Raw genomic sequence first — 27,578 nt, forward strand, 5'->3', positions numbered from 1 at the left:
ATTTATTAATAAATCCGTCACTGGAATCCATGTAGGCTGATTAATACGATGTTTGATACCAAAAGTCTCTGGTTTCAGTGAAGCCATCATGTCGCTGGGAAACTCTTTTTCACCAGTCTCCAGCATATGTACTTAAAATGGCTTTCTTTGTCACTTGTATTGGCAGTAATTCAACTGACCAGCACAGGGGGCATATCTGCACATACAGATATGTTCACACATGTACTACAGAGCACCCTGCCGTAGGGCAGCAAGGACTGCTATACGGGTGACTTACTTATACTGCATGCAGCCTCTGCTGGTATGGCATAGAGAGATATGTGCAATGTCGTGTTTTCAATTTTGTCTGCACCAAGACACACAGCATGCAACAGCAGTTTGCATGAGCTTAGTGAGGGGTCCCTTACGGTGGCACAATTTGTGCTGCAGCCCTTAAGGACCCTCTTTAGCCTCCTTGCCCTAGGTACTAGGGGTACCATTTACTAAGGACTGACAGGGAGCGCTAAAGGTATTGCCAATTGGGGAAACAACAGTACAGTTTTAGGAGAGAGATCTGGCATTGGGGACCTGGTTAGCAGGAATCCAGTGCCCTTCCAGCCAAAACTGTATTGAATACCAGGCAAAAAGTGGGGGTGACCATGTCAAAAAGGGGGACTTTCCGACAAATGGTACTCCGGGTACCAAGGGAATGGGTATTAAAGAGTGACACTAAGGGGTGCAGCATTTATTATGCCACCCTATGGGACCCACACAAAAATTGCAGCTATTGCAGGCTGTGTGAAATGGTACAAACCATTTTGAAATCACAACATGGCACACTCCCTGTGTGCCATGCCCATGCACACTGCATTTACCATAGGTAGGCCACCCCTACAGCAGGCCTTAGAGCTCTAAGGCAGGGTGCATTACATTATATGTGAGGACATATCTGCATGAGCACATATGCCTCTGAAGTCTGCTTCCATTGTAACAAAATTGCAAGCTTTAAGAAAGCCATCTCAAGTATATATGTACTAGGCAATGGTCATTACGAAGTACCCAGCTACACGATGGCTTTACTGAAAATAATGGTGTTTATTATCAATCACCTCATCTTGACAAACCCATACTAATGCCTTTAGGAAGCTGGCTCTGTATATTCTTTACCAAAATAAGGAATAGTGTGCACAGAGTGAGTCCAGTGGTGCCCCAAAGGTAGGCAGGGTTAAAACTAGATAGCACCTTGCTCTTTATTTGTGGCAGTGTGGGCGAGCACTAAGGATTTATCAGAGGGTAGTGTTAAGCATTTGTACAAACTCGGGCAAGAAATTATGCCACACACTCAGACTTAACTCAGACCAATTTGTCTCTATCAAAAATATTATTAAGTTATTTTATTTCTAGAACCAAGCCAAGCCTGGTGCAGGTAAGTGAAATAATACTTTGCAAAATCCTATGCAATGTTTTACAGCAGGATGCAGGTTCAAATGCAGTTGGTTGAATAACAGATAAGTCAATAGGTCAAAATTACTTTTGAGTTACTTTTTAAATTACTTTGTAGTTACGTTTTAGATTACTTTTTAAGCTACTTTTTCTACTCAGTGAGATATGCCTAGATAATACACAGGGACATTAAATCATTTTTTGTAAATTTGCAGTTTTTCAATGTTTCATACAAACCAACTCCACACTTCAAAGAATTTTCAAGGAAAACAGTCAATGCAAATGTGAGGAAATTAAGTCATCGGTTTGCAGATTAAGTACAAGTTTGTGGGAGTTTGTATTCAGGGGTTAGAACTAGCGTCCTGCCAGGGTTGAGAATGCACTTTCAGAACACCCTCAGCGGCATTAGGGTGCCGGTGCAGAGTTCTGAGGCCCAATGTTATCCAATGGGGGATAGGTGCACAAGTTACTTACCTTCGGTAATGATATATCTGTAAGAAACATTAGTTAGTGTTAGATTCCTTACCTTAGAATATCCCCAGGCGTCAGACTGGATCCGGAAAGTTTTTCCATTAGCAGTACCCCTGCGCGTTGGTAGACGTCATCTGTGGCTCCATGTCTGTCATCGGCGTCGTGATCGCCGGAATGACGTCGCTGGAGTACTTAGACGCCGTCCTCGCGCGCTGAAGTCAGTTCTGAACATAGCTTTCCGTGCCAGGAACATAGAGCCATGCAAGAAACCGACACTGGTGCCATAAAACTAGGGCCCTGATAGGGAAAGTCCTTAACCCTAGATATCAGTTCGCAGAACGGGGAGGATGGGTAGGGCGGTAAGGAATCTAACACTAACTAATGTTTCTTACAGATATATCATTACCGAAGGTAAGTAACTTGTGCATCTGAAAGAAACACGTTAGTGTTATATTCCTTACCTTAGAATAGATACCCCAGCAATACCAACCCCGGTGGTGGGTCTGCGAACCAATAATCACACCAGGAAGTCCTGGAGAACCGAACGGCCAAAGAAGCAGTCTCTCCGGACTTGGCTGTCCAGGTAGCAGTGCTTGGGCAAACGTGTGCAGAGAGGCCCACGTAGCTGCCTGACAAATGTCCTGCAAAGGGACTCCCCATCCCAAGGCAGTAGTAGCCGCCGTGGCCTGAGTGGAATCCCACAAGAGGATCCCTTTTAGCCAAGGAATAACAGATCTAATACACAAAACGACCCACCGAGAGATGGTTCGTTTGTGCACCGCCCTTCCTTTCTTAGCGCCCAAGTAGCCAACAAAGAGTTGGTTGTCGACCAGGAACTGTGGTGTGAGGTCCAGATAAAAGGGTCCAGACGGTAGAGCCTCTCTTCCTCTTTTGAAGGATGTGGAAACGGAAAGAAGGTGGGCAAGGTAATGGTCTGCCGATGTGAAAGGCAGTAACCACTTTGGGTAGAAAAGAAGGACGAGTCCTCAGAACAACTTTGCCCGGATGGACATAAAGGAAAGGAGGCTTAGAGGAAAGAGCCTGGAGCTCACTGACTCTTCTGGCAGAGGTGATGGCAACCATAAAAGCAGTCTTTAGAGTCAAGGGACAGTTGTAGAGCAGCTCAAAGGGAGCACACATCAGATAGGGTAACACCAGATTCAAGTCCCACTGACGCATTACAAAGGGAAAAGGAGGAAACATGTGAGCAATGCCTTTCAAGAATCTATTTACAACAGGGGACTTGAAAAGAGAAGGTTGATCAGGAAGCCTCAAGAAGGCGGAAATGGCTGAATGATAGCCCTTGATAGTGCCCAGAGCAGAGCCCTGCTGGGCCAGAGAAAGAAGAAAGAGGAGAACCTCCGAAAGAGGGGCAGAAAGGGGGTCCACAGCCTTTGCTGTGCACAATGCCACAAATTTGTTCCACCTGCAGGCGTATACCGTTTTTGTGGAGGGACGCCTGTCTGCCAGAATGACATTACAGACTTCAAGAGGCAAGTCAAATGGCATCAACTGTCGCCGCTGAATCTACACGCAGGTAGGTGGAGGCTGGACAGGTTCGGGTGGAGGACCGTCCCCTGCTGCTGTGACAGAAGGTCCTCCTGAAGAGGCAGTAGAATCGGGGGATCGATTGACATACTGAGTAGCTCGGGATACCAGTATATTCGTGCCCAATCCGGAGCCACAAGGATGACCTGAGCCCAGCCGCGCCTGATCTTCTTCAGCACTCTGGGTAGAAGTGGTATAGGCGGAAAGGCATACAGCAGACCGCAGCTCCGCACGTGACGAAAAGTGTTGCCGCCTTGGGAATTCCAATGCGCAGAACTGATGACATTGCGCGTTCTCTTCAGTGGCGAATAAATCTAACCAAGGCTTTCCCCACTGTTGAAAGAGACTTGCGCCACATCAGAGTTCAGACGCCACTCGTAATCCATCATGCACCGACGACTGAGTTTGTCAGCCCTGGCGTTCAGGGAACCTGCCAGTGTTGTACCACCAGGGTGATGCTCTGATGTTCCAGCCATGCCCAGAGGCGCAGAGCCTCCTGACATAGGGTTCACATGGCGGTGGTGTTGTCTGTGAACACCTGCACTACACGTCCCCAGACAGAGGGAAAGAATGCCTTCAGTGCAAGCAAAATCGCCCAAAGCTCCAACAGGTTGATGTGGAGCCGGGACTCCACCGGAGATCAGAGGCCTCTGATTTCCCCCTCTCCCATGTGGCCACCTCATCCCAGGAGGGACGCATCCGTCACCACTGTGTACTCCAGTTGGGGAAGGGAGAGGGATCTGCCCCAGACCCAATCGCGATTCGTGAGCCACCACTGCCGTTGTCTCGCAGTGCCCTCCGAGATCAGGATGTGGTCGGACAAGTTGCCCTGATGCTGTGCCACTAGAACTTCAGGTCCCACTGCAGAGCCCGCATCCACCACCTGGCGTGATGCACCAACAGGAATCAGGAGGCCATCAGTCCCAGAAGCCGTAGGGTCAACCTGACCGAAACTCTGGATAAAGGCTGAAAGATCGGAATCAGAGCCTGAATATCCCGAACCCGCTGCTCGGGAGGATAAACCCGAAACTGCGCCTAGTCAAGAACCGCTCCAATGAAGAGGAGCTGCTGGGAGGGAATCAGGTGCGACTTCGGCACGTTGATGGAGAACCCCAGCAAATGCAGGAGGTCGGCCGTAGTCCGGAGGTGGGAGACGACTGTCTGGGGCTAGCCCGCCTTCAACAACCAGTCGTTGAGATAACGGAAGACTGGAGCCCCTAATCTGCGCAGATGAGCTGCGACCACCGCCATCACTTACGTGAACACCGGAGGGGCACTGGTGAGGCCGAAGGAGAGCACGGTAAACTGAAAGTGCTCGTGACCTACCGTGAACCGCAGGTAGCGCCGGTGGGCCAGCAGGACGGGACTATGGAAATAAGCGTCCTGCAAGTCAAACGCTACCATCCAGTCTCCAGGGTCTAGGGCAGCCAGAACCTGCGCTAAAGTCAGCATCTTGAACTTTTCCTTCCGGAGTAAGAAGTTGACGCTCCTGAGGTCCAAGATAGGGCGCAGGCCCCCTTTGCCCTTCTTGGGAACCAGAAAGTAGTGGGAACAACAACCACGTCCTACTTCTGGGCCAGGAACGCGCTCGATGGCCCCCTTTGCCAAGAGGGCCGTAACTTCCTCCTGCAGAAGTTACAAGTGATCTCCCGACATGCGGTGGTACTGCGGTGGCATGGCTGGAGGGGTCGACTCGAAGGAGAGGGAGTAGCCCCTTCAGATGATTTGCAGCACCCACCTGTTCGAAGGGATGGTACGCCAGAGGAGTATGTGATGGCGAACCCTGCCTCCCACTGGCGTGGAATGGGCCTGATAGCTCGGACTAGGAAGGCTTTGAGAAAGATGCTGCGGGAGCGGAGGTAGACTGACCGGCTCTCTGACCCTCTGCTCTGCCACGGCGGAATGCACGTCCGCGACCGCTCTGTGGTTGGTTCTGCGGCCTATTGCTGGACGAACGTGCAGGGGCACCCCTTTGTTGGCTCCAAAGGGACAAAAAGCAGAAGTCTGCTGGCGCTGGGCCGAAATGCCCAAGGAATTTGCCGTAGCCATGGAGTCCTTAAAGCATTCCAGCGTACTATCTGCCTTGTCGCCAAAGAGGAGACAACCATCAAAAGGCATGTCCATGAGAGTGCTCTGGACATCCCCCGAAAAGTTGGTGGACCTCAGCCAGGTGTGACGCAAATCGCCGTCGTTGTAATGGCTCTGCCCATCGAGTCCGTGGTGTCAAGTCCACATCGAATGGAGTATTGTGCTGCATCCCGCCCCTCAGCAAGTGCTTGGGCGAGCTGTGTCATGGACTCCTCCAGAAGAGCGACAATGCTTCTTCGACTTGTTTTTGCCATGCCTCGACTTACCCGAATGCGAGGACTTGGATCCAGACGATCGATGATGACTGCTGCTCCGCAACCGGTCCCTCGACCAACTCGACCGGAACCTCGAGCAGTGCGGAGCCGACTGTCAGAGGCTGCAGGCGACGTTGCGGAGTCCTGGAGGGGTCAACTCACGGTGGACTCTGACTCTGGAGCGCTAGGGGATCTCGCTGGGACTGGTGAGCCACTCTGATTCAGGCTGCAGGAGTCAGGTGCATTTGTGGTTCCAGGCGTAGGGTTCCTTTGTCTTCAGCAGACTCTGTCTTGGGAGTTTCTTTTGAACAGAGCTGCTTTTCATAGGAGATCCGGTCTTTGTTGAAGGTAGTAAGTCCTCTTAGGGTTCTATAGGTCACTGGCTGCAGGACAAGGCGACTTTTGGAACAGGATTTATGGAAACTGCCGACAGGCCGGTAGGGCTGGGGCCAAGTCAGTTCTTCTCTGCAGTCTCCTCTGCTGGGCGTCTTCTTTCATCCTTCTTCGTAGGTTGAGGGAATCTGTCTTCTTGGTTCAGGGCTGCTCCCTGAATACTGTATTTAGGGGCCATTTTAGTTCTCTAGGTCAGTAGCCAATGGGCTAGTAATGACCTTAGGGCGACTACACCATTGGTGTGCTCACCTCACGTGGGGCAGTGGGCACAATCCCTAACTCTTATTGGAGAGTGCCAGCCATCTTCAAGATGACGGGCACTGAAGAGTGGGCTTCTCCTCACCTCCCCCACCTGAGCGGTGGGGTTGGCAGAAGTTGGCACGCCTTCTGGGCAGTGCTTATGTTTCTTGCTTGTCTTCCCGCCGAAACGGATGGGAGACAGGAGGGGGGCATGCTCCTGATAGCAGGAGAGTCTAGGGGGTTGCATTACAAAGGCGGCAAGGCCTTTGAAGCTCTGCTGCTACAGCTGGCTCTTCCAGACCTGGGGGAGGGGTTACCACCTCTGCCGAGGAAAGTCTTTGTTTCTGGGCTCAGACAGCGAATGCTCTTACCCCAGGGGTCTAGAAACATGTCTCATGGTGGCAGGCTGGTGTGTACCAGTCATGGAACCCACCAGAGGCTGGTCGTTTTTCAGGGGACATCTCTAAGATGCCTTTTGAGTGCATTTTTCATTAAATCCCACACTGGCATCAGTGTGGGTTTAACGTGCTGTAAAGTTTGATACTAAACTTCCCAGTTTTCATTAAAGCCATTATGGTGCTATGGAGTTCCTAAGGACAAACTCCCAGCACCATATACTCTTAATAGCATTACTGCACTTACAGTGTCTAAGAATTGGTCTAGACACTGTAGGGGTACAGGGCTCATGCATCTGTACCCTCCCACTGGTATAGTGCATCCAGTTAGAGGGGTGGCTGACCTATGCCAGGGCACACAGGGATGCGTGCCATGTCGACTCTTCACTTTGTTCTTCACCAAAACACGTAGCCTGCAATGGGTGTGTGGGTGTGTGTGTGTGTGGGGGTGTGTGGGTGTGTGGGTGTGTGGGTGTGTGTGTGTGTGTGTGTGTGTGTGTGTGTGTGTGTGTGTGTGTGTGTGATCACACCCCTACCGCGGGCTATCAGAAGCGAACGATTAAAGAAGGGTTCCACCATTTTACTTTTAGGGGAACTAGGAACTCTGGGTCAGGTTTAAACCCACTCTTCCCAGGAAGACGTCGTATAGAGGGAGTACTTAACCCCAGGGGTAGGTAACCCATTGGCTACAACCTTGCACTCCCATTAAGGCCTCTAAATGCATTATTTAGTTGCCCTGACACCAGGAACTCAGATTTGTCTACTGGGAACAGATGAAGAACCAAGAAGAGACGAAAATGCGGACCAGAACCAGGTTGGGCACCAAACCGTGCTTGCCTGCTGCTATCCAGGCAACTGCAAAGACCTGACTCGTCCTGCAGCTGTGCGTCCTCCTAAAGCCTTGGAGGGCTGCACCACTTCGCCAACCAGTCAGCACCCCCCTTGAAGTGGAGGAGCCACTTCCCTGCAGCCATTAACAGCATCTGCCAAGTACACCGATCTACTGATCACCAGGTCTGTCAAGGAAGCAGCTCCCCAGGAGAAGGACATGGTGGCACCCAGAGGTCAATCCCATCTCCCCAGCGAGTCTCGAGCCGCTAGACCCGTCAGGAGCCTCCCAGCACCAATACCCTGGGTACTGGATCCCTTGCAGCAACCAAGGCTTGTTAAGTGACCAGTCCTGACACCAACCCTGAAAAGATCGAACTACTGACGAGGGACGTCAGCATCTCCGAGGCCAGCACCGAGAGTAGCACTGCTGTCCTGTTTTCCCCCATCACCAGGCTGACCCCCAGACGTGAGAGCCTCCAACGCAAGCAACACGCTGGGCAAAACATATCTGCACCTAAGCCCCAAAAGCCAGAGTCTGAGCCAACCAACAGTTCCCCCTTGCCCCAGAGAAGCTTAAGAGCGGAGACCCCTCCTTTGGGTTCTGCTGGACTTGTCCCCAAGTCCCCACTTGCAGTCTTTTTCTTGGTACAGGTTTCTCCATTGAATTTAACAGGTAGTGTTTGAGGCTACTATCATAACCAGCATCTTTGCACCTGGACACATCAGTAAAGGTAAATCCAAACTGTTGGTGGTTCTTTTGACCTTGGCCCCATAGCATCTTAAGACCAGAAAAATAACCCTGGGAGCTGTTTCTAAGTATGCCCGTGCAGTGAATGTTTCTTCCATAGGATAACATCACAGCATTCAAGGCTCATGTCTCAAATGTGATTTTCTGATGTTTTTCCTGTAAAAATCTATCTGATTCTGATGTTCTTGGTGTTATATAAAAATCTGTTACTTTTCTAAATTTATCTCAAGTTTCTGCTTGAGTGTGTTTCATTTATTGACTCTCTGTGTATAACAAATGCTGAACACTATCCTCCGATAAGCCTAAACTGCTTGCGCACACTACCACCAAAGAGAGCATTTGGGATTATTAATTAAAGCCTGTAAACCAATAAAAGGTATCAGGACTTTCTTCATAGCGTATCTCATTTTGGTCCACTATACAGAAAGTCAGCTTCCTACAGCTGGCGCAGATCGGAACAGACACAGAGTCGTCGATGTAGACACTTTCTCCATCCACAGTACTTTTTCAGCAGGACCTGCACGAGTGCTGTAGCTGGTATGCCCTGGTCCAGTGCGACCTTAAGTAACCTCTAAGCACTAGTTACCTCGAAGCACTACATTTTGATTTATTAAAAAAAGAAATCATAACTCCGGTTCTACTTATTGGATTTTTGTCAGTTTGGTCTTACTTTATTCATAAAAATATAATCTATACTTGCTACCCTGTGTGGAAGAGTGTGAGTGAGAGTAAATGAGTGTGAGTGTGTGAGTGTGAGTGTGTGTTTTGCACACATACTTCAGACATTTCTTCTTTAGATCAGTCTGATTGTTCTATGCCAAGCTCCCAGAGGGTGAGTACAGGCTATCATTTAGTGTGCATCCAGCTTACATTGACAAGAGTGATAGTTCCTGCTTGTACATGATGCAAACTGTGACAACCGGAAAACCCCAGTTCTAACATAACATATGTTGATAAAACAGTTAGAGAAGGATTGCAGAACTCCGGTTTATTTCTGGGGCTCTCAAATCCAGGCCACCAACACAGCAGATTTCATATTTTAAGATAGAACAACAAATAATATCACCTGTGTGTTTAAGAAAGAACATGTTCTATTTCCATTTTGGGAAACGGCACATGCAAGGAGTATATAGACTTACCGTCTTCTGACACTGGGTATGGGTGGACTATAATGCCTGCCCCAGCACTGATAGGATACGAGGGGGGGTTCTTTGTACGTTGACTAGCCTGTTTTAGCTACCCCAAGGATAGTATAGGAGTTATCTGTCCATCATGCCAGGAATGTTTCATGTGGACCGACATCCAGACTTAAAATAGAGACTGAAGAGAATGGCTGCCTGGGCAACAAAAATGTTGCGTTCATTTATGGTAATGCTACCACCAGATGGGATAGCTCACACTAGTAATCAGGTTCAATAATTGGCTAGGCTAATAGGCTAATAGCTAACCTGCCTGAGAAGACAACAGTAACCCTGGGAAATATCACAATTGAAATTGTAGCCATACAAAGTATTGCAATTCAAAACAGAATGGCACTGGACATTACATTTGGCAAAATAGGCCAGCTCTGTAAGGTTGTTAGACAAAAATGCTACATATATATCTCAGATAAAAGCTGAAACATTTGCAAAAACAAATGAAATATACCGGGAAGGAAGCATGGCGCTTACAGGAAGGTAGTTTATAGGCTCACTAACGTCCTGGCACGCAGGAGGGGCCCACCTGACAATTGGAAGCTGTACTGATTGGACTTTGAATACCAATACTGCTCTGTGTGACAGTGACAGCTTTTCACTAAAGACTCTCCTCAGCATCAGCACAACTATGCCATACAAATCCACCAACTGGACAGTATGGAAAAATGAAAGTCTACCAGATTACCCAGAAAGTGTTAAAGGAAACTTAAGAGCTGGTTCTTCAAATAAGCCTCCGGGACCCGCAAGCGCCTCGATACCCTATCTGGTTATAAGCCCCGTTTTATAAATCCTGATTGATTAAATAGGAGAGTAAGGACCAGCTAACATCAATGAAGAAAGAGCAATAAAGTAGAAAAGAGGACACCATTGAGCGTGAGATGGGAATGTAGAATCCATGATAGAAGCCTGCAGAATGTACAAAGGCATGCTGGCATGTAGCTGAGCGTACTGTACCCATGCTGCAACCACAAGGCCATGAGAAATTGACTGTCAAGAGTAAGTGACAAGCTGTTGCTAAGCTTCATTAGCTGATTTCAATAGGCAATAGCCATATACAGCTAAATGTTTAACGCCTTAACCGTGGCGGCAATTCCGCCGCAGGGCATTCCATTGAGTGGGCGGGGCCGCGTCAGCCAACGGACGTGCGCAGCACTACCGAGGTAGTGCTCGCGACGGCTGTTGGCCGACGGGCACACTAAAAGGGTTAATGCCGATTAATGACTGAATAAATGTTTAGAGTGCGCCATCCCTCGTGCGTGCCCAATTAGCTGTGTACCTTTAGTAAGCGGTATTGAAACCTATACCTGTATGTTGAGCAAGACCTGAGAGGCACTACACTCTATGCTGCTACATTGCCTAATTGTTTAAATAAATATTAGGCTGCTACACTCACTGCAAGCAAGGAGGCGAAGGCTAGCTGGCCTGAAAACATCTTCAAAATAAGCAGTGTCAGCACAAAAGAATTCATTGTACTCACCTGGCACAGGGTCTTGATAATGGTCTTTGAACCATCGGAAAAGCCCATTAACTGTGGGAAAGATCTGACCTCTATATCGAAATCCTTCTGGTGTTACGCTTAAGTATTCAATTCTGAAAATAGAGAAATGTACAGCAATGGGTAACTTGTGCACCAATTTCCGGAAGTTTTAAGTTTCTTACACCCTCTCTCTGGTATCTCTGCCACTTCTGTATCTATTCATTGAGCCAAATATGCCCTCCTACACAGATTCACTCTGGCCATTAGACATCGAATCATGAAGCATCTGCAAAGAATCATATCATCTGTAAATTCCATGTCCCTCCCATCCTTGTACCTGGAACCTCAACCACAGCCCTCTCTGGAACCTCTACCCATTACCCACTTCTTGAATCCCTCAAATAATTGTTCATATTAAACTTAATTTACAGCAAACCTCACATTTTGTCATTGGATCCCAGTTTCTAGCTATAGTTCGTTACCTTTGCCAGACTTGCACCCGTTTGTGAAATCTCACTTGCCACACCATAGCACTTGTGCTCTTTCCATACCTAAATCACTGGGCCTTACACTACAGTTATAAGCTCGCTCTGACATCTCTTCCCTTCCAACACTCACATATGGAGCCTTACTCCCATTTTGTTTCCCGGATCATCCCACATCAGTTAATTGAGCTATTTATAGAACTTGAATGTCATCAAATATTACTGAAACTTTCTGCATGTCCCTCTTCTTATAACTCACCATCTTCAATAATGATTTTCCTCATATCTGTGGATGGAATCTTATTTCCCCTCACTCAGCACTGAATCCTCAAACCCTAAATCATGAGAACTAGATCACAAAACTATCACAGTCTGCAATTGTCTTCTATTTCATATCAAGGTGTGCTATTAAGAAGAAAATACGGTGACTAGGGGACTGTAAAACAAAAATACAAAAAAAAGGAACAAAAAAAATGAACATAAAATAGTACAAATTATCTATTGAAATGTTTTTAGGTAACATTTTAAAATATGTTTTAGCAACTTTCTGAAAACTGAGCATTCTTTTTTGTTTTTAAATTCTCAAACTGAAAATACCCCAGGCGTGCCACTGACTTGCCACTAGTTAGCATCATTCATCTGGACCCAGAGTTTGTGCTAGATACTGAGGTGACCTCAAATGAACGGCCAAGAAATCCAGGTCTAGAGTCTTAGTTCAATGTTTACCTTCGAAAGACAGCATGTGAAATGTTTAGGGTCACATTTTAATTATAAAATTTTTAGGTTCCGAATATTAACCAGTCCCCTGTATAAGGAAAACCATTTGAATAGTTAAAGATGATTTAGAAAGTACAATAAGTATCATTGTCTATAACTGGTAATCCAATATATGTCCATTATATTTCAAGCCATACCAGATGTTCAAAAACATACAAAATACTTTCCAAACAATTAATCTCAGTAAAATTATTGATATATAGATGCCACCCGCTCCATCCCAGATAATCTGATATGGCTCTGGCTATTGCAGGAATACACTGAAATCCTGGCCAGAATCAACTCTCAATAAGTATCCCTCAATGATTCATAATCTTTTTTGTTGAAATAAATATAACAGTGGGGGAGCTCTCTAAAGGATTCAAATTTTTAAAGTGGGAAACCAAACCTCAGTGATAACTTATTACGTGCTCGGTCACACTGAAAACTACACAGAAATCATAATACAAGCAGAGGTCAATGAAACAACCCAAAAAAACTAATCAAAGGAATTTGAAGAAGGGGGTTAAAGTTATAGATCCCAAAAGTGGTGTAAGAGCCCAACTGCTGTCTTCTGTAAGAATCCCTGTGTACCTTTCGTCATCTTAGTCTTGTAGCACCCTGACTTGAAATTGTAAGTAAGCAGCACTGGGAAGTTGGTCAGTTCTTGGGTAGTCTCCTGGGGATAGAAACAATTGCACTCTAAGACCATACAGGCAGACAAATAAGTTACTAATCTTTGGTAGCACATTTTCTGATAGACACTCTAACTGCAGATTTCTGAACTTCTGAATTTCCCCACTCAGATTGGATCGGGAAACCTTCTTAGCAATTGCTTTGCACATCGCTAGATGGCACTGTGTGGCTCCACACCGAATATATATACCGGATAAGACGTTGGGGTTCTTGTATATACATGCCACCTCCAAACTGAGATGAGTTTTATTCTTATCATTGTACCCCGCAACAGACGTGGAGTCATAAATCTGAATATGACAGTGTGCAGACTTTACAGATTAGAACCTTATCAATGGATTATCTGAGCCAATTTCACAGAACAAGGAGAAGGGTGGGTCGGTGAGGAACCTGCAGTTAGACAGAGTATGTACCAGAAAAGGTGCTACCAAAGGTCAGTAACTTACTCTTCTGATAGAGACTTGTAACTCCAGATTCCTCACCTAGTGAATAGATACAAAAGCAGTACCTGCCAAGATGGTGGGTCTGTGGAATGGTGAAGTACCAGTCCTGCTGGATCTGGCTGTCTATGCAGTAATGCTCAGTGATCGTGTGGAGGTACGTCCATGCAGCAGCCCGGCAAATATCCACGACTTCCATATCATGCCCCAGCACTGCAGATGCAGATGCAGACTTTGCTCTGGTGGAATGAGCACACACACCTTCTGGGGGCTGTTCCTTGGCTAGCCCACAGCAGATATTGTTGCATAACAATTGATCAGGAGATGGTTCTCTTTTTGCTAACTGTAGGAACTCAAATTCTTAACCACTGAACTTGGACCCACACCCTCGGAATAATCGACAGCAAACTGGACATGACAGCATAAGTCAATGACATCACTGCATCCTGCTTCCAAATGCGGAAGATGCTGAGGAAGATTTTCAAATGGCTCCCAAGCAACACTAGAAAAATTGCCACTCACGCCCTATTCACCAACAAGTTGGATTATGGGAAGACCCTCTCTGCTGGGGTCACCAAGCAATTCACTAGAAGTGAGAACTCAGCAGACTCATCCTCTATCTCATACACAGAACTCACATCAGACCATACCACACCACAGTGAACTCCACTGGCTCCTGATTTACAAACATGCTCAATTCAAAATCCTCACACACACATTCAAAATATTTCATTCTCATCATGAAGAGTGTCTAAATCATAATGTGGAGCGTAGTCTGGTCCAGAGTTGTTATTTTGTCTAGCTCTGGGCAGGAGCGTGTGAGTCTCTGAATCAATACAATGGTCTACCCTTCCGGCATTGGAGACATCAGGATTAGCCTTAGTACACACACCAGTGGCATTGGTCATGGTGCCAAACGCAGGATTGTTCCTGCTCCAAGCATGGGGCCCGACAATGGCATCATGGGCTGGATTTGCCAGAGCTGAAGTCAGGGACGAATTCAGCCTCGAGGCAGACAACATAGAGTATGGATCTGAGAAAGGTATACCAACTGGAGGCCCTCGTGGGGCTGAAGGTGCTCCAGAGGAATCAGGTGCACCATTAAAGATGTGGTCAGTGGCCTCCTTCAGCTGTTAATGTCACTGTCAATTCGGGGTGGGACCAAAGTGAGGCTAGCGTTTGGATCAGTTCTACAGGGGAAGAGGGAGTTTGGGGGAAGTACTACATGGCTCCGAAGTACCTGGATTCCACGTGCAAATCTCAGTGGTGGAAGTTGCATGACAAAGGAGACTTAAGCTACAAAGTTTTATGTTTCTTGTGGGACTTTGATTTACTTGAGCCTCATGACCTTGAGGACGACTGGCCATGGGAGCACGTCAGCACACTTAACTTCGAAAAGGACTGTTGCGCCTTTGAATTCAGCAATCTCCTTTATAACCTCCAGAGTTTTTGATGACTAGTTTTGCCTCACGGTCTGCGATGGCCTTTTTGTTCATTATTCTACAGCATGGAGACAATACCAAGGAGTGTTTGGAGCAGAAATATCATAAACAGACATTGTATGTGTGTCAGTCACCAACATCTGTCCGTGACAGCCACAACACAGTTTAAAACCTGTTTTACGGGGTGATTTGCCTGCACACTGAAGAAATTTGAGGAAAACATTCTGTCAGGAGTATCAGAATAGAGAAGCTCTTGCTCTGTGTTGGCAGGGTGTTGAATTGAAGGCACGAAGAAGTGTATATGTAGACATTATTACATGGAGAGCAGTGTACAGGCAACCCTCAACCGGCTCAACAACGACCTCGCTTCTGCTGTTCTCATCCCTTATCGAATGCAGACATCATCTGCATTTTAACACGGCCCTAGAAGCAGGGCGCAAGAGCACGAGGTATGAATGCGCAAATATAACAACCTCCTCTCCTTAATAACAAAGCAAGAAAATTAATACAGCCCACCTCCCCCTCCATAACAATGCAAGAAAAGTAATTCAAAGTCACTCACTAAATAAATTCACTAACGTTTTTTTCATAAAACAATAAAGAACACAAAAAAAATATATGAGTACAAAACATAGGTGAGCGACCCGAAATTAACGAAATAATGTACCCATATCATCCGATGACAAAATCCTTTAACCTTATAGGAATTCTTGGTTTACGCCTCTCATTAGTGGGAAAAATCCCTCACTCCAGAATCACTTTCCCCACTCTTAATCTTGGAGGACAAACCTTCTCTTTTAAGGCATCAGAGCCCTTCAAAGCTCGAGCAACGTTACACCATTGCCCATTCTCCAATCTCACTTCTCTCTCATCCTGACTTACTTCAGCCACACAACATGGTGCGTCAAACTTCACTTCACCTTTCACAATCAGATCCCATTTACTAAAGGGAACTTAGTCTTTATGCATACATTATATCTGATCTCAATTTATATTTCACTCTGCTCAATGTTCGAAAACATTCCATCAATGTGTTGCTTGACATCAAAATCAAATTACATTTTGGACAAGTTACTCAACCATGCAGGTTTCAGAAAATCTTGTGGAGATCTCCCATTCAGTGCCTCAAATGGTGACACACCCACTAGCACTATGAGGATTCCGGGGTCTCACTTTACTCCACACTCGCTCTGGACTACCAGCTTCTCCATGGGTCGTGTTATAGATAACACTTCTTGCCATTCTGTAAACATACAGCAGATTAGTCCACATCCCAGTCCACCAATGTGTTTCCCTCAACCTTTTGTTAGTGAGAGTCATTCTCAAATGACCCTTATGACTCAACTACAAAAGTTAGCACCTGAACTTGCTTGGTGGAATAAAGTTGTCTTCTCTGAACAACAAACCTGCCTCAAGTGACGATTCGGACTATAACGGACTATATGGCTGTAAGGGAACCAACCAGGTTATGTTACCAACTCTGCAAGCATCTGTTTGTGGAATGCAGTGGTGTAGATATACATGCTCTGCATAATCTTGCCATCTAGGGTTGGTTTCGTTGTACAAGTTGTTTTTCTTCAAAGAATTCTTTCGAGTCATAAAGTAGAACGACTCCTCCGCTCTGCGATATTGCGCATGGGCATCAACACCTTTGTTAGATTGTTTTCTGACAGGAGGGTGAGAAAGGAGTGCAAGTAATCTGTAAAAATAGGGGTGGCCGTGCTGTAATGTGAACTTATCTGAGAAAGGTGTAAAACATAACTAACAGCCACAAGCATTAAGGAAGGAGGGAGGGTGCATGTGAATTTACAGTACTGCATGCTACTAACAGATACTTACAGGGTTAGTAACAATCTGTACTATTGCATGTGTGCCTGTAGATACACATGCTCTGCGTAGACTGTAAGCAGTTCCTCCTTAGAAGCGGTGGCTATCATGTGGGAGTTGCATTGGTTTGAAAAAGGGTACATAGTACGGCCTGACCTACATTGACTTGTTGGAGTGCTAAAACATCCACACAGTGGTGTTTAGTAAATGTGTGGGGGTAGACCATGTAGCTGTTTACAAATGTCAGCCATTGGGATATTTCCTAAAAAGGGCACTGTTGCTCCCTTTTTGCGAGTGGAATGTGTTCTGGGAGTTACATGTAAAGTTTTTTTTAGCTTTAATGTAACAAGCTTCAATGCATTTGACTATTCATCTAGCAATGCTTGATATGAATTTTGGGTTGCCTTTATGAGGTGGAGAAAAGGCTACAAACAGTTTAGTTTTTCTGAAAGTTTTGGTTCTATCTATATAGAACATGAGCACTTTTAACATCTAGAGTATGAAGAGCTCTTTCTGCAATGAAATCAGGGTTGGGGGAAAAAACAGGAAGCTCAATAGACTGATTGACGTGGAATTGGGAAACTACTTTAGGTAGGAATTAATGATTACAACGGAGAACCAGTTTGTCTTTATGTATTTGAAAGAAAGGTCACTCTATAGTTAATGCCAGGAGCTCACCAACACGTCTGAGTGAGGCAACAGCAACCACAAATTACACTTTCCTTACTATAAATTGAAAAAAGCAGGTGTGCAGAGGCTCAAAGGGAGGACCTATAAGTCTAGTGAGCACAATGTTAAGGTTCCAAGAGGGTGCTGGAGGTACGCGAGGTGGAATGAGTCCCTCCGTGAATGCTTTAATAACTGGAATTTTGAAGAGGGATAGATGTTATTTTGGGCTTTCACAGCTATTGCTGTAAGATGCAACCTAATGGAAGCATATGCTAACTTGGATTTTTGTAAATGTAGCAAGAAACAAATATTAACCTGCACTGTGGCTTTGATGATATTTATTAGTCTAAGTTGGCAGTAGTAAACAAAATCGTTTTTCATTTTGCGGCATAACAAGCTCTAGTTGTGGGTCTGCGTGCTTAAGAATGTCCATACATTCTATTGGTAAATTCAAGTAACCAAATTCTAAGACCTCAGGTGCCAGATTGCTAAGTTGAGCATCTTAGGGTCTGGGTGTCTGATTTGCGAAGGTCAGCCTGTTGGGGAGCTTCTCGTGTTAGACTACTGAAAGATTGAGCAGTGTTGTGAACCAGGGTTGACATGCCAATGTAAGAGCTACAGGGATCATGTGGAGTGATGTTTGCCTGAGTTTCAGAACCAGAAGTGGAATTAGAGGAGTGGTGGAAAATTGTAGGCAAATATCCCTTACCAACACATCTATAGTGCGTTGGCTGTGGATAGTGGGTATGGGAACCTGGAGGCGAAGTTTTGGCATTTTGCGTTTTCGGCTGTGGAGAATAAGTCTATATGAGGGAACTCCCACTTTTGAAAGTACGGAAGGAACTTAAGAACTGAGTTCCCATTCGTGGGTTTGTTGGTGTGTCCTGCATAGCACGTCCGCAAGAATGTTGTCCTGTCCCAGAAAATCTTCCAGCAAGAGATGACTGTGATGATGAAGATGATGATTTAGGGAGAAAAGAAGCCTGAGTACGAAGAGCCAATTTGTCAGGCAATATGATCAGGTAATGAGGTTTGGTATGACAAAGCCTGAAGTACGCTTGACCTCCTGGCAGATATGATTGCCACTAAGAAGGCTGTTTTGATGGCAAGCAGCGGTGGGGAGGGGGGAATGGGGGGAGTTGTACAGAGGATCGAATGGAGCACACATCAGGAATATAAGAACCAAATTAAGGTCCCACTAAGGCATAATGAAAGGGGAAGGTGGGGTAATATGTACAAGGCCTTGGAGTAATCTATTTACAATAGGTCATTTAAATAATGATGGTTGGTCTGGCAGCCTCATGAAGGCAAATGGGGCCGAAAGGTACCCCTTGAGAGTGCCCAGTGCAGAGTCCTGCTGAGCAAGGGTTAAAATAAAAAGCAAAACTAGAGAAATGGAAGCCAAAAGAGGATCAACAGACCTATTGGTACAATATTTTACAAATTTGTTTCATTGGCAGGCGTACATTGCCTTGGTGGAGGGCCGCCAAAATAACATTCCAAACTTCAGGAGGAAAGTCGAATGCTGTCAACTGCTGCCGCTCAATCTCAACGCAAGAAGGCATACATTTGACCGGTTAGGGCGGAGGACTCTACCCTGCTGCGACAGAAGATCCTCCCGAATGGGCAGCCCACCAGGATCGATGCTTAATTGGAGAAGCTCAGGATACCAGACTAACCTTGATCAGTCCTGAGCCACAAGGATGACTTGGGCCTAGATGCTCCTGATCTTCTTCAGCACTCTGGCAGGAGTGGTGTGGGTGTAAAGGCGTTACAGGAAGCCTGAGGTCCACTCGAGAGGAAAATCGTCTCCAAGTGAGAGCTGGCTTGGAAACTCCAGTGTGCAAAACTGCTAACATTGCGCGTTCTCAGCATAGGTGAATAGATCTAACAAAGGCTCTCCCCACTGTTAAAAGGAATCTTGCAGTAGAGAAGGATGGAGATGCCAATCTGTGATCCAATAGGCATCAACCAATGAGTTTGTCCGCCCTGGCGCTCATAGAACGTGCCAGGTGTTGGACCACCAAGAATATGCCCTGCTGTTCCAGCCATGTCAAAAGACGCAGGGCCTCATGACAAAGGGTCCACAACACCACACTGGCCTGTTTGTTGCAGTACCAGATGGCTGTAGTGTTGTCTGTGAATACTTGAACCAGCTTTCCCTTGATTGTAGGAAGAAAAGCTTTCAATGCCAACAAATTGCTCAGTACTCTAGCAAGCTGATGTGGAGTTCGGATTTTTCCGGAGACCAGAGTTCTCTGATCTCCTCCTCTCCGTCCCATCCAAGGAGTGATGCATCGGTCACTACTGTGTTATCTGGTTGAGGAAGGAAGAGGGGTCTGCCTCTGACCCAATCGTGGTTGGTAAGCCCCACTGCAGGTCCTGTGCAGTTCCCTCCGAGATCTGGACCATGTTGGAGAGATTCCCCTGATGCTGCGCCCACTGGAACATCAAGTCCCACTGCAGATCCCGCATATGCAATTGGGCAAGCATCACTAGCAGGATGCAGAAGGCCATATAGCCCAGAAGCCTCAGAGTCATCCACCAAAATCCAGGATAGAGGCTGAAATATCGGTATCGTAGCCTAAATATCCTGTACTGCACTGTGTCCAGAACAGCTCTGATGAAAGGGTGAGTATGAGAGGAAGTCAGGTGGGACTTCAGCACGTTGATAGTGAACCCCAACGAATGCAGGAAGTTGGCTGTAGTCTTGAGGTGGGAGACGACAGCATGGGATGAGTCCGCCTTCCACAGCCAGTCATCGAGAAAGGGTAAGAATGACACCCCTGATATGCACAGATGAGCTGCACCAACCATCACCTTGGTGAACACCTGAGGGGCGCTGGTAAGGCCAAAGAGGAGCATGGGAACTGAAAATGTTCTTGGCCTACCGTAAACTGCAGGTACACCGATGAGCAGACAGGAATGTGAAAGTATGCGTCATGCAAGTCCAACCCTACTATCCAGTCTCCTGGGTCCAGGGCACTCCAGACGTGAGCCAGAATAAGCATCTTGACCATTTCCTTTTTGAGGAAGTAGTTGAGGGCTCGCGGATCTAGGATAGGTTAAAGTACTTTGTCCTTTTAAGGGACCAAAAAGTGGCAGGAATAACAACCCCAGTCAACTTCTGGCACCAGAACGTTCTCTATGAATCACTTTTACAAGAGAGTCCTGACTTCCTCCTTAGCCCCTTAGGATTATCTGGAGAACGCACCTGTTCAAAGTGATGTTCTTCCTGTGGTGGAGGGGATGGCGGATCCGGCCACCAGCTGGCTGCCCATGATCGGCAAGGGGAAGACTAGGAAAGTTTAGAGGCTGCAGGGGGGTTGGGGCTTTGACCCTACCTCTGGCTGCCTGACCCATGGAGTCGGAACGAGCCACCCCCATGGCCGCACAGAGGTTGCCGAACTTGCATGGTCTTGTAGCTGGGGTATGTTTGATGCAGCTGAAAGCCCTTTTCCTTATCCACGAAAGGGGCAAAAGGAAGACGGGGACATGTAGCCACTGGGAGGCCTAAGAACTTAGCCGTAGCCTGTGAGCCCTTAAAGCACTCCAGAGCCATGTCTGCCTTGTCTCCGAAAGAAACAAGTGCCATCAAAGGGCATGTGAATGATAGATGCCTGGATTTCCCTGAAAAGCCAGAAGTCCTCAGCCAGGCCTGGGGTCGAACAGCTACCATCGATTAAACCCAGCGAGTCGGTCATGTCGAGTTGACACTAAATGGCAAATTTTGCTTTATCTCTCCCGTCTGATACTGCTTGGGAGAGGAAAAGAACACATCCGTAAGAGGTAGTGCTTGGACAAGGACGTTCTAGGAGGTTGGTGAGTAAGTGTGGCTAACCTTCACACTGCCATAGCATACAATGCTCTCTCCATCATGCCACAAAAGGGGGAGATAGCAGGACAGAATATGAAGAGGTATCCAGTCCGCTGGCCTCACCCAATTCCTCATACCAAGCCATTTCTTGGTAAGGCTGGTCATGTAAAGGGTCCAGCGACCCCTCCCAATCTTCATCCATTCCTAGCCCTTCAGAATAAGCCTGAGGAAATGAACTAAGACCTAAGGGTTTGGTCAGCACTGGTCCGGCATGTCAGGACTTAGAATGAAGCTGGTGCCGGGGAAGGGGTGGTTGTCAGTTAGGATCTACCGTGGGGAGGGTAGGGGGGGGAGAGCAGGAAGGGTTGACCTATCAGTGCCGGACTAGCCCACGCGGAACCTGATGGAGCCCTCTCAGCCTTCAGGGCCCGAAGGCGTCCTGGTAGGGTCAGGCCTCCCAAATATGTGGAGAAGAGGCCATTATACCGCCAGTGCCATGTTGAATTTGTATCTTTCTTTGTCTAATGGACATAGTGTAAAGGATAGCCGCAACAGAAGACATGGAAACTGTGGAATGTTTCAAAGTTTTTGTCTCTGCTGGTTTTAGAACAGAGGAATGCTTAGAGGATTTGGTTTTGGCTGGTTTGGGACCCGAGGGTTTAGAAGCAAAGGAATCTTTTTTGGTCGACACCGAGGCCGCAGTAGTCAGTTGCCAAGTCTGTTCTGACGAGTCGGTCAATATAGATTAACCTTGGTGGAATTTTTCGGTGCCGATCCCAAAGGTCAGGAATCCAAAGTGTCTTTTCGGATCCGACCATGGCAAGGTGGTCTCTAATAATTGAAAGGGCGAAGGTTAGGAGGACTTTTGGGGTGGAGGAATAGGGTTGACAGTACTCATGTGGTGCCCGAGTGGCAGGGTGAACTCCATTTCCGCCTCCAGGTCAGAGTTGGAAATTTCGTTAAAAGAAAAAGCATGCTCTTCCTGGGCATGCTCTTCTCCAAAAATGTCAGGAGTGTCATCTTCAGTGCTACAGACATTTAAAGTTGGCGCGCCCTTTAATCCTGGAGAGTCCTTTTGGACATGAGATGTTTGTTCATGTGTGGATACATTGCGGGCAAAATCAAAAAGGTGACCTGTCCATCAAGAACACATCTTAAGCACCTACGGTGCATGGGGAATGGTAGGCCCGAGAATGGTGGCATCCCAAGAGTCAATTGGCTAATGTTCGAACAGACAAACTTTAAAGCGGCGCAGTTATGGAAAAGAGTGATCGAGATAACTATACCATTGATGACAGGATAGGACAGAGAACTCATAGAAAACGGTAGTTCAACACAGAGGAGAGGCACATTCATTCGAACCTGATGCTGGAGAGAAAACAATTTAACCAAGGTGTCGATGCCTATGCGTAATATCACGAGAGGAGGAGTAAATCTACATCGTGACTCAAAAGAATTCTTCGATGAAAAACAACTTGTACAACTCCTAACCCAACAGTAGATGGCAGGAGTATACAGAACATGTGTATCTGCAGCCACACACGCCATCGAGCATTTCTTTCCTTTGGCCAGCCTTTCGCTAAATGCTCCATAACTTTTGGCAAAATTATATCTTGAACCAACTCTTTTCTTCACTCGTCTTCACTGATACACTTGGCCTCGCCCCACACAACTTACCACCAAACAATTTTCCTCCTGTTGATCTTTCAATTCCTCTTCCAGATTATCACCTGACCATTGAAACTGAGCTAGGCAGTTTACTTTTTTATTTTTGCCACCAAGGACATAGTCCATCAAATTGACGCTTAATCTTACCAATCTGACAGCTGCCTTTGTGGAATGAACATTAGAACCACTGATAATTGATGTTAACGATTTATGATCAAAGCGGAAATGAAACTTGGTTTCCCATACATAAGTTTTCGTTTTTTCCACCGCCCACACACAGGCCAACAATTTATGATTAATAATTGAATAAACATGTTCCTGCAGCCTCAGCATGCATGTAGCAAAACCAATAATACGTTCAGAATTGACTTTCCTTTGAGATAGCACTGCTCGTAGACCCACACTACAACCATCAACTGTGATACACAACGAGGGACAACAATGAGGCATTGGCAAGTTCCTTCTTGATCGTATGAAAATCAACTCTGAGAATCATCCCAAATTTTGTATTCTTTTTTAACAAATAAGTTCTGCTTTAGTTGCAAAGTAAAGAATACATTTGGCATAAAATGCACGCCTGCCAAGGAATGTTTGAAGCTGTTCATGATCAGTTGGTGTCGGAAATTCCTCAATAGTGTATAGGAAATTTGGGTGTGGGGAAATTCCCTCTCCCGACAACAGGAAACACATTTTTAACTTTGTTCCCAACAAAATCACAATTATCCCTTCTTAGTTTTCAACTCCCTTGCTTTGAGTGCAGTGAGAACTACATTAAGGCTTGAAAATTGTTTATTGTCATTCTCAGCAAATATATGGATATCTTCCTGGAAAACAGACTCTCTCTAATCTTTCAGCACCTCCCCAATTACTTGCAGAAACAAAGCAGCCATTACTGCAAGGCTGAAAGGCATTCTACAAAATGAACAACTCCTGATGGCATCACAAAAGCAGTAAGATGCCTCAATTCTTTTCCAAGTACTACTTGGTGATAAGCGAAATTCATATCCAACTTAGGAAACCATTTATATCTAGCCAATGCGGTACTCATTTCTTCAATCCGGGGGTGGGGATGTCCATACCCCCCATATGGCTTTATGGAAGCTTCTAAGATCAATACACATCCTCAATTCCTTGTTAGTTTTGCAGGCCACCACAATGGAGGATTAATAGTAAAGATGACTCAGCTGGTTCAATTACCCTATCTTGACATAATTGAGAAATAATTTTTGTCCAGATTGCCCAAAATGCTTAATGGAAATCATCCAATTTTGCGTTTAACAGATATACTACCATCCTTGATCTTTATAACTTCTTGAAACCTGATCAACTTACCAAGTTTTTGTTTAAAAATCGCATTATGTTCTGCTCACACTGGTTTTGGTGTATTATTAATTGTTAGAACAGCTACATTATCCATCCTCCACAGAAAGGATTTGGTTTGTCTTTACAGGGTTCAACAAGATCCCTAAACATCCTTGGAGATGCCAACCTAAGATGTCTGGACCCTGATGAGAAACATTATTTGCCTAGAACTTCTTGCTCTTTGAATTGTATCACTGAATTGAAAAATGCTTCCAAATCAATATTCTAGCCAATATAACCTAAAGATATTATGTTAGGCAGCTCTAATGCATGCAGGAAACCCATACTCAGAAACGGGCCCTTTAAAATAATAGTTACTTTCGAACCTGAATCTTTAAACTATGATACCACTTTACCACCACAAATAAATTTTTCTATGGGAGTCTCCTGATTTTGGAAAATCATTCTCATGTACTCTAACATATAAAAACCTGTTATCCATGCAATGAGATCATTCTGCTTCAATATCCTCAATCACAACATTAACACTAGCATTCCGTACTTGAGAATGGCAAACACTAGCAAAATGTCCAGAGGTACGACACTTAAGACATTCTTTACCTAAAGCCAGATATTGTATGAATAAAGCAAGGTAAAATTTAGACCTACAGCGACAACTTGCACCAGCCCAACATTGGTGCTTCTTGTTATATGCAGCCTTGTTAGAAGCAGTTTTGATCAGTTTGACTAAAAGAACTGCTTCCTCTATGTCTTTATTAAGTTCTTTGACTGATTTACTTTAAATCCTGCATACTGTTGGCCATATCCACTACTTCGTCAAGTGAAGGATTCTTGCATGTCAAAAGTTTTTACTGGATCTTTTTATTATAACATTAGTTACCGACTGATCCCTGATAAGCTTGTCAGTGAAGGTACCAAATTCACATTTAGACGCCAAAACCCGCAAGGAGGCAACATATACATCAATCGATTCTACCGCTGATTATTGTCTTGAAAATAAATGTATGTCTCCTAACAATTAGATTGGAAGGTTTGCAAAAAGGTTCATCCAGCTACCATTTCGTAGTCATCCATTTCATCCTCTACATCATCTTTATGGGGTCGTGCAAACATTTCTTGGCCTTCCATCCCAAGTGAGTGCTCCGAAAGTCAACACTTCCTTTCTAGATTAAATTTAAAAACATCAATGGTGCCCAAAAATGCATCGAACGCTCTAAACCACTCCTTCTAAGCTATGGGTGATTCACCAGGACATTGTAGATATGGGGGTGGGAAATTGATGGCCTGCATGTTGAAAATCAAAATATAGATGATTATCTCTGTCTCACTGGACATACCAAGACATTAAAAAGACTCCCAAAAGAACAAGTTACTTGCCTTCGGTAACGCTTTTTCTGGTGGATACAGTATCTGCCTGTGGATTAGTCACCTTGTGAATATCCCCTTGCGTCAGCAACATTCGGAAATTATTTTTGTAGCTTCGCGCCGACGACGTCACAGAGGCACGGCATCTCGCGAGACTCCGCTGACGTTACCAACTCCATAATAGGCCCACGCCGGGGTGATGACATCAGTTCCGCCCTTTTTTCCGTGCCTTCGAGGCACACGGACGGACCGACAACAGTAGATATATACACAGTATACACAGAACACAAATGTCAAGATGACACACATAGTGTGAAAATAAAGCAGAAAAGCAATTGAAATAAAACGTTTCCTTCGACAATAAAAATATTAACATTACAGTAACTCAGGTATAGAAGAGTGAAAAATGGAGAGGCGGGTGTTCCAGTGAGGAATCCACAGGCAGATACTGTATCCACCAGAAAAAGCGTTACCGAAGGTAAGTAACTTGTTCTTCTGATGGATACATCTGCCAGTGGATTCCTCACCTTGTGAATAGAGTCCCACAGCAGTCCCCACTCCCGGAGGAGGGTGTCCACTCTCCTATACCAGAAAATCTTGGAGTACAGAGCGCGCAAAGTGGCCGTCCCTCCTCACCTTGGAATCCAAGCAGTAATGCTTCGCAAAAGTGTGGAGGGAGGCCCAAGTCGCCGCTCTACAAATGTCATCTACAGGTACACCCGTGGGCAAAGCAGATGTAGAAGACTTTGCCCTAGTAGAGTGAGCTCTTATACCCTCTGGAGGTTCCTTACCCGCCAGGGCGTAGCAGATCTTAATGCACAGGATAATCCATCTCGAAAGCGTGCGCTTGTGCACCGCCTTCCCCTTCTTGCAGCCAGCAAAACCAACAAACAGCTGGTCGTACACACGATAGTCTTTAGTCCTATCGAGGTAGAAGCTCACCGCCCTCTTCGGGTCCAGGCGGTGAAGTCTCTCCTCCTCCTTGACAGGGTGAGGGGGAGGATAGAAGGTAGGGAGGGTAATGGACTGCCCTAGAGGGAAAGGAGTTACCACCGTCGGCAGAAAAGCAGCCCTGGTCCTGAGAACCATTCGCTCAGCATGAATGGACAAGAATGGGGGCTTAGAACTAAGAGCTTGAAGCTCACTTACTCTCCTTGCCGAGGCAATTGCAACAAGAAATACCGTCTTAAAAGACAACAGCCTCAAGGGACACTTGTGCAATGGTTCAAAAGGCGAACCCATTAAAAAGGTGAGCACAATATTCAAATCCCATTGAGGAACAATAAAGGGAGTAGGAGGGAATTTATTCAAAAGGCCTTGTAGAAAGCTCAAAACAATAGGAGATTTAAACAAAGAAGGCTGATCCGGCAAACAGAGAAATGCCGATAATGCCGATAAATAATCCTTGATAGTAGCAACCGCAAACCCTTGCTGAGCCAAGGAAAGCGCAAACTGAAGTATATCTGATAAACGAGCCCTCAAAGGATCGATGGACTTCTACCCACACCAAGCAACACATTTAGACCATCTATAAGAGTAAATGGACTTGGTGGAGTCACGCCTGGCCGATAAAATGACATCCACCACATCGTGCGGGAGAGAAAATGAATTCAGGTTGCCCCGTTCAATCTCCAGGCATGAAGGTGTAAGGTCTGGAGGTGGGGGTGTAGAACCTGCCCCTCTATCTGAGAGAGGAGGTCTGCCCTGAGAGGGAGACGGAGCGGCGGGCACGAGGAGAGGTGGAGAAGATCTGTATACCACACCCTTCTTGGCCAATCCGGGGCGATCAATATGACTTGGGCCCGGTCTTGGCGAATGTTCCTCAGAACCCGAGGAATCAAGTGTATGGGAGGAAACGCGTAAAGGAGTTGTGAGCCCCAACTCAACTGAAACGCGTCTCCCAGTGCTCCCTGCATTGTAAACTGGAGGTGTAGAATGACGGGCAGTGCGCGTTCTCGTGAGTGGCGAACAGGTCCACCTGAGGAGTTCCCCACGTCCGAAAGACGTGACGAACCACCTCCGGATGG

The 27,578-nt window shown here is 46.0% G+C and overlaps 1 protein-coding gene across 1 annotated transcript in view; it reads right to left on the bottom strand.

Annotated features, from left to right (window-relative positions):
• SUPT6H (SPT6 homolog, histone chaperone and transcription elongation factor) overlaps nt 1-27,578 on the bottom strand; it is a 1,180,384-nt gene that overhangs the window by 110,544 nt on the left and 1,042,262 nt on the right. The window contains exon 33 of the mRNA XM_078680107.1: nt 11,064-11,176. Coding sequence (XP_078536233.1) covers nt 11,064-11,176 — 113 coding nt within the window. The remainder of the gene's footprint in view (nt 1-11,063; nt 11,177-27,578) is intronic.

The sequence above is a fragment of the Lissotriton helveticus genome, chromosome 3_1, assembly GCF_964261635.1.
Source record: "Lissotriton helveticus chromosome 3_1, aLisHel1.1, whole genome shotgun sequence".
NCBI lineage: Eukaryota > Metazoa > Chordata > Amphibia > Caudata > Salamandridae > Lissotriton > Lissotriton helveticus.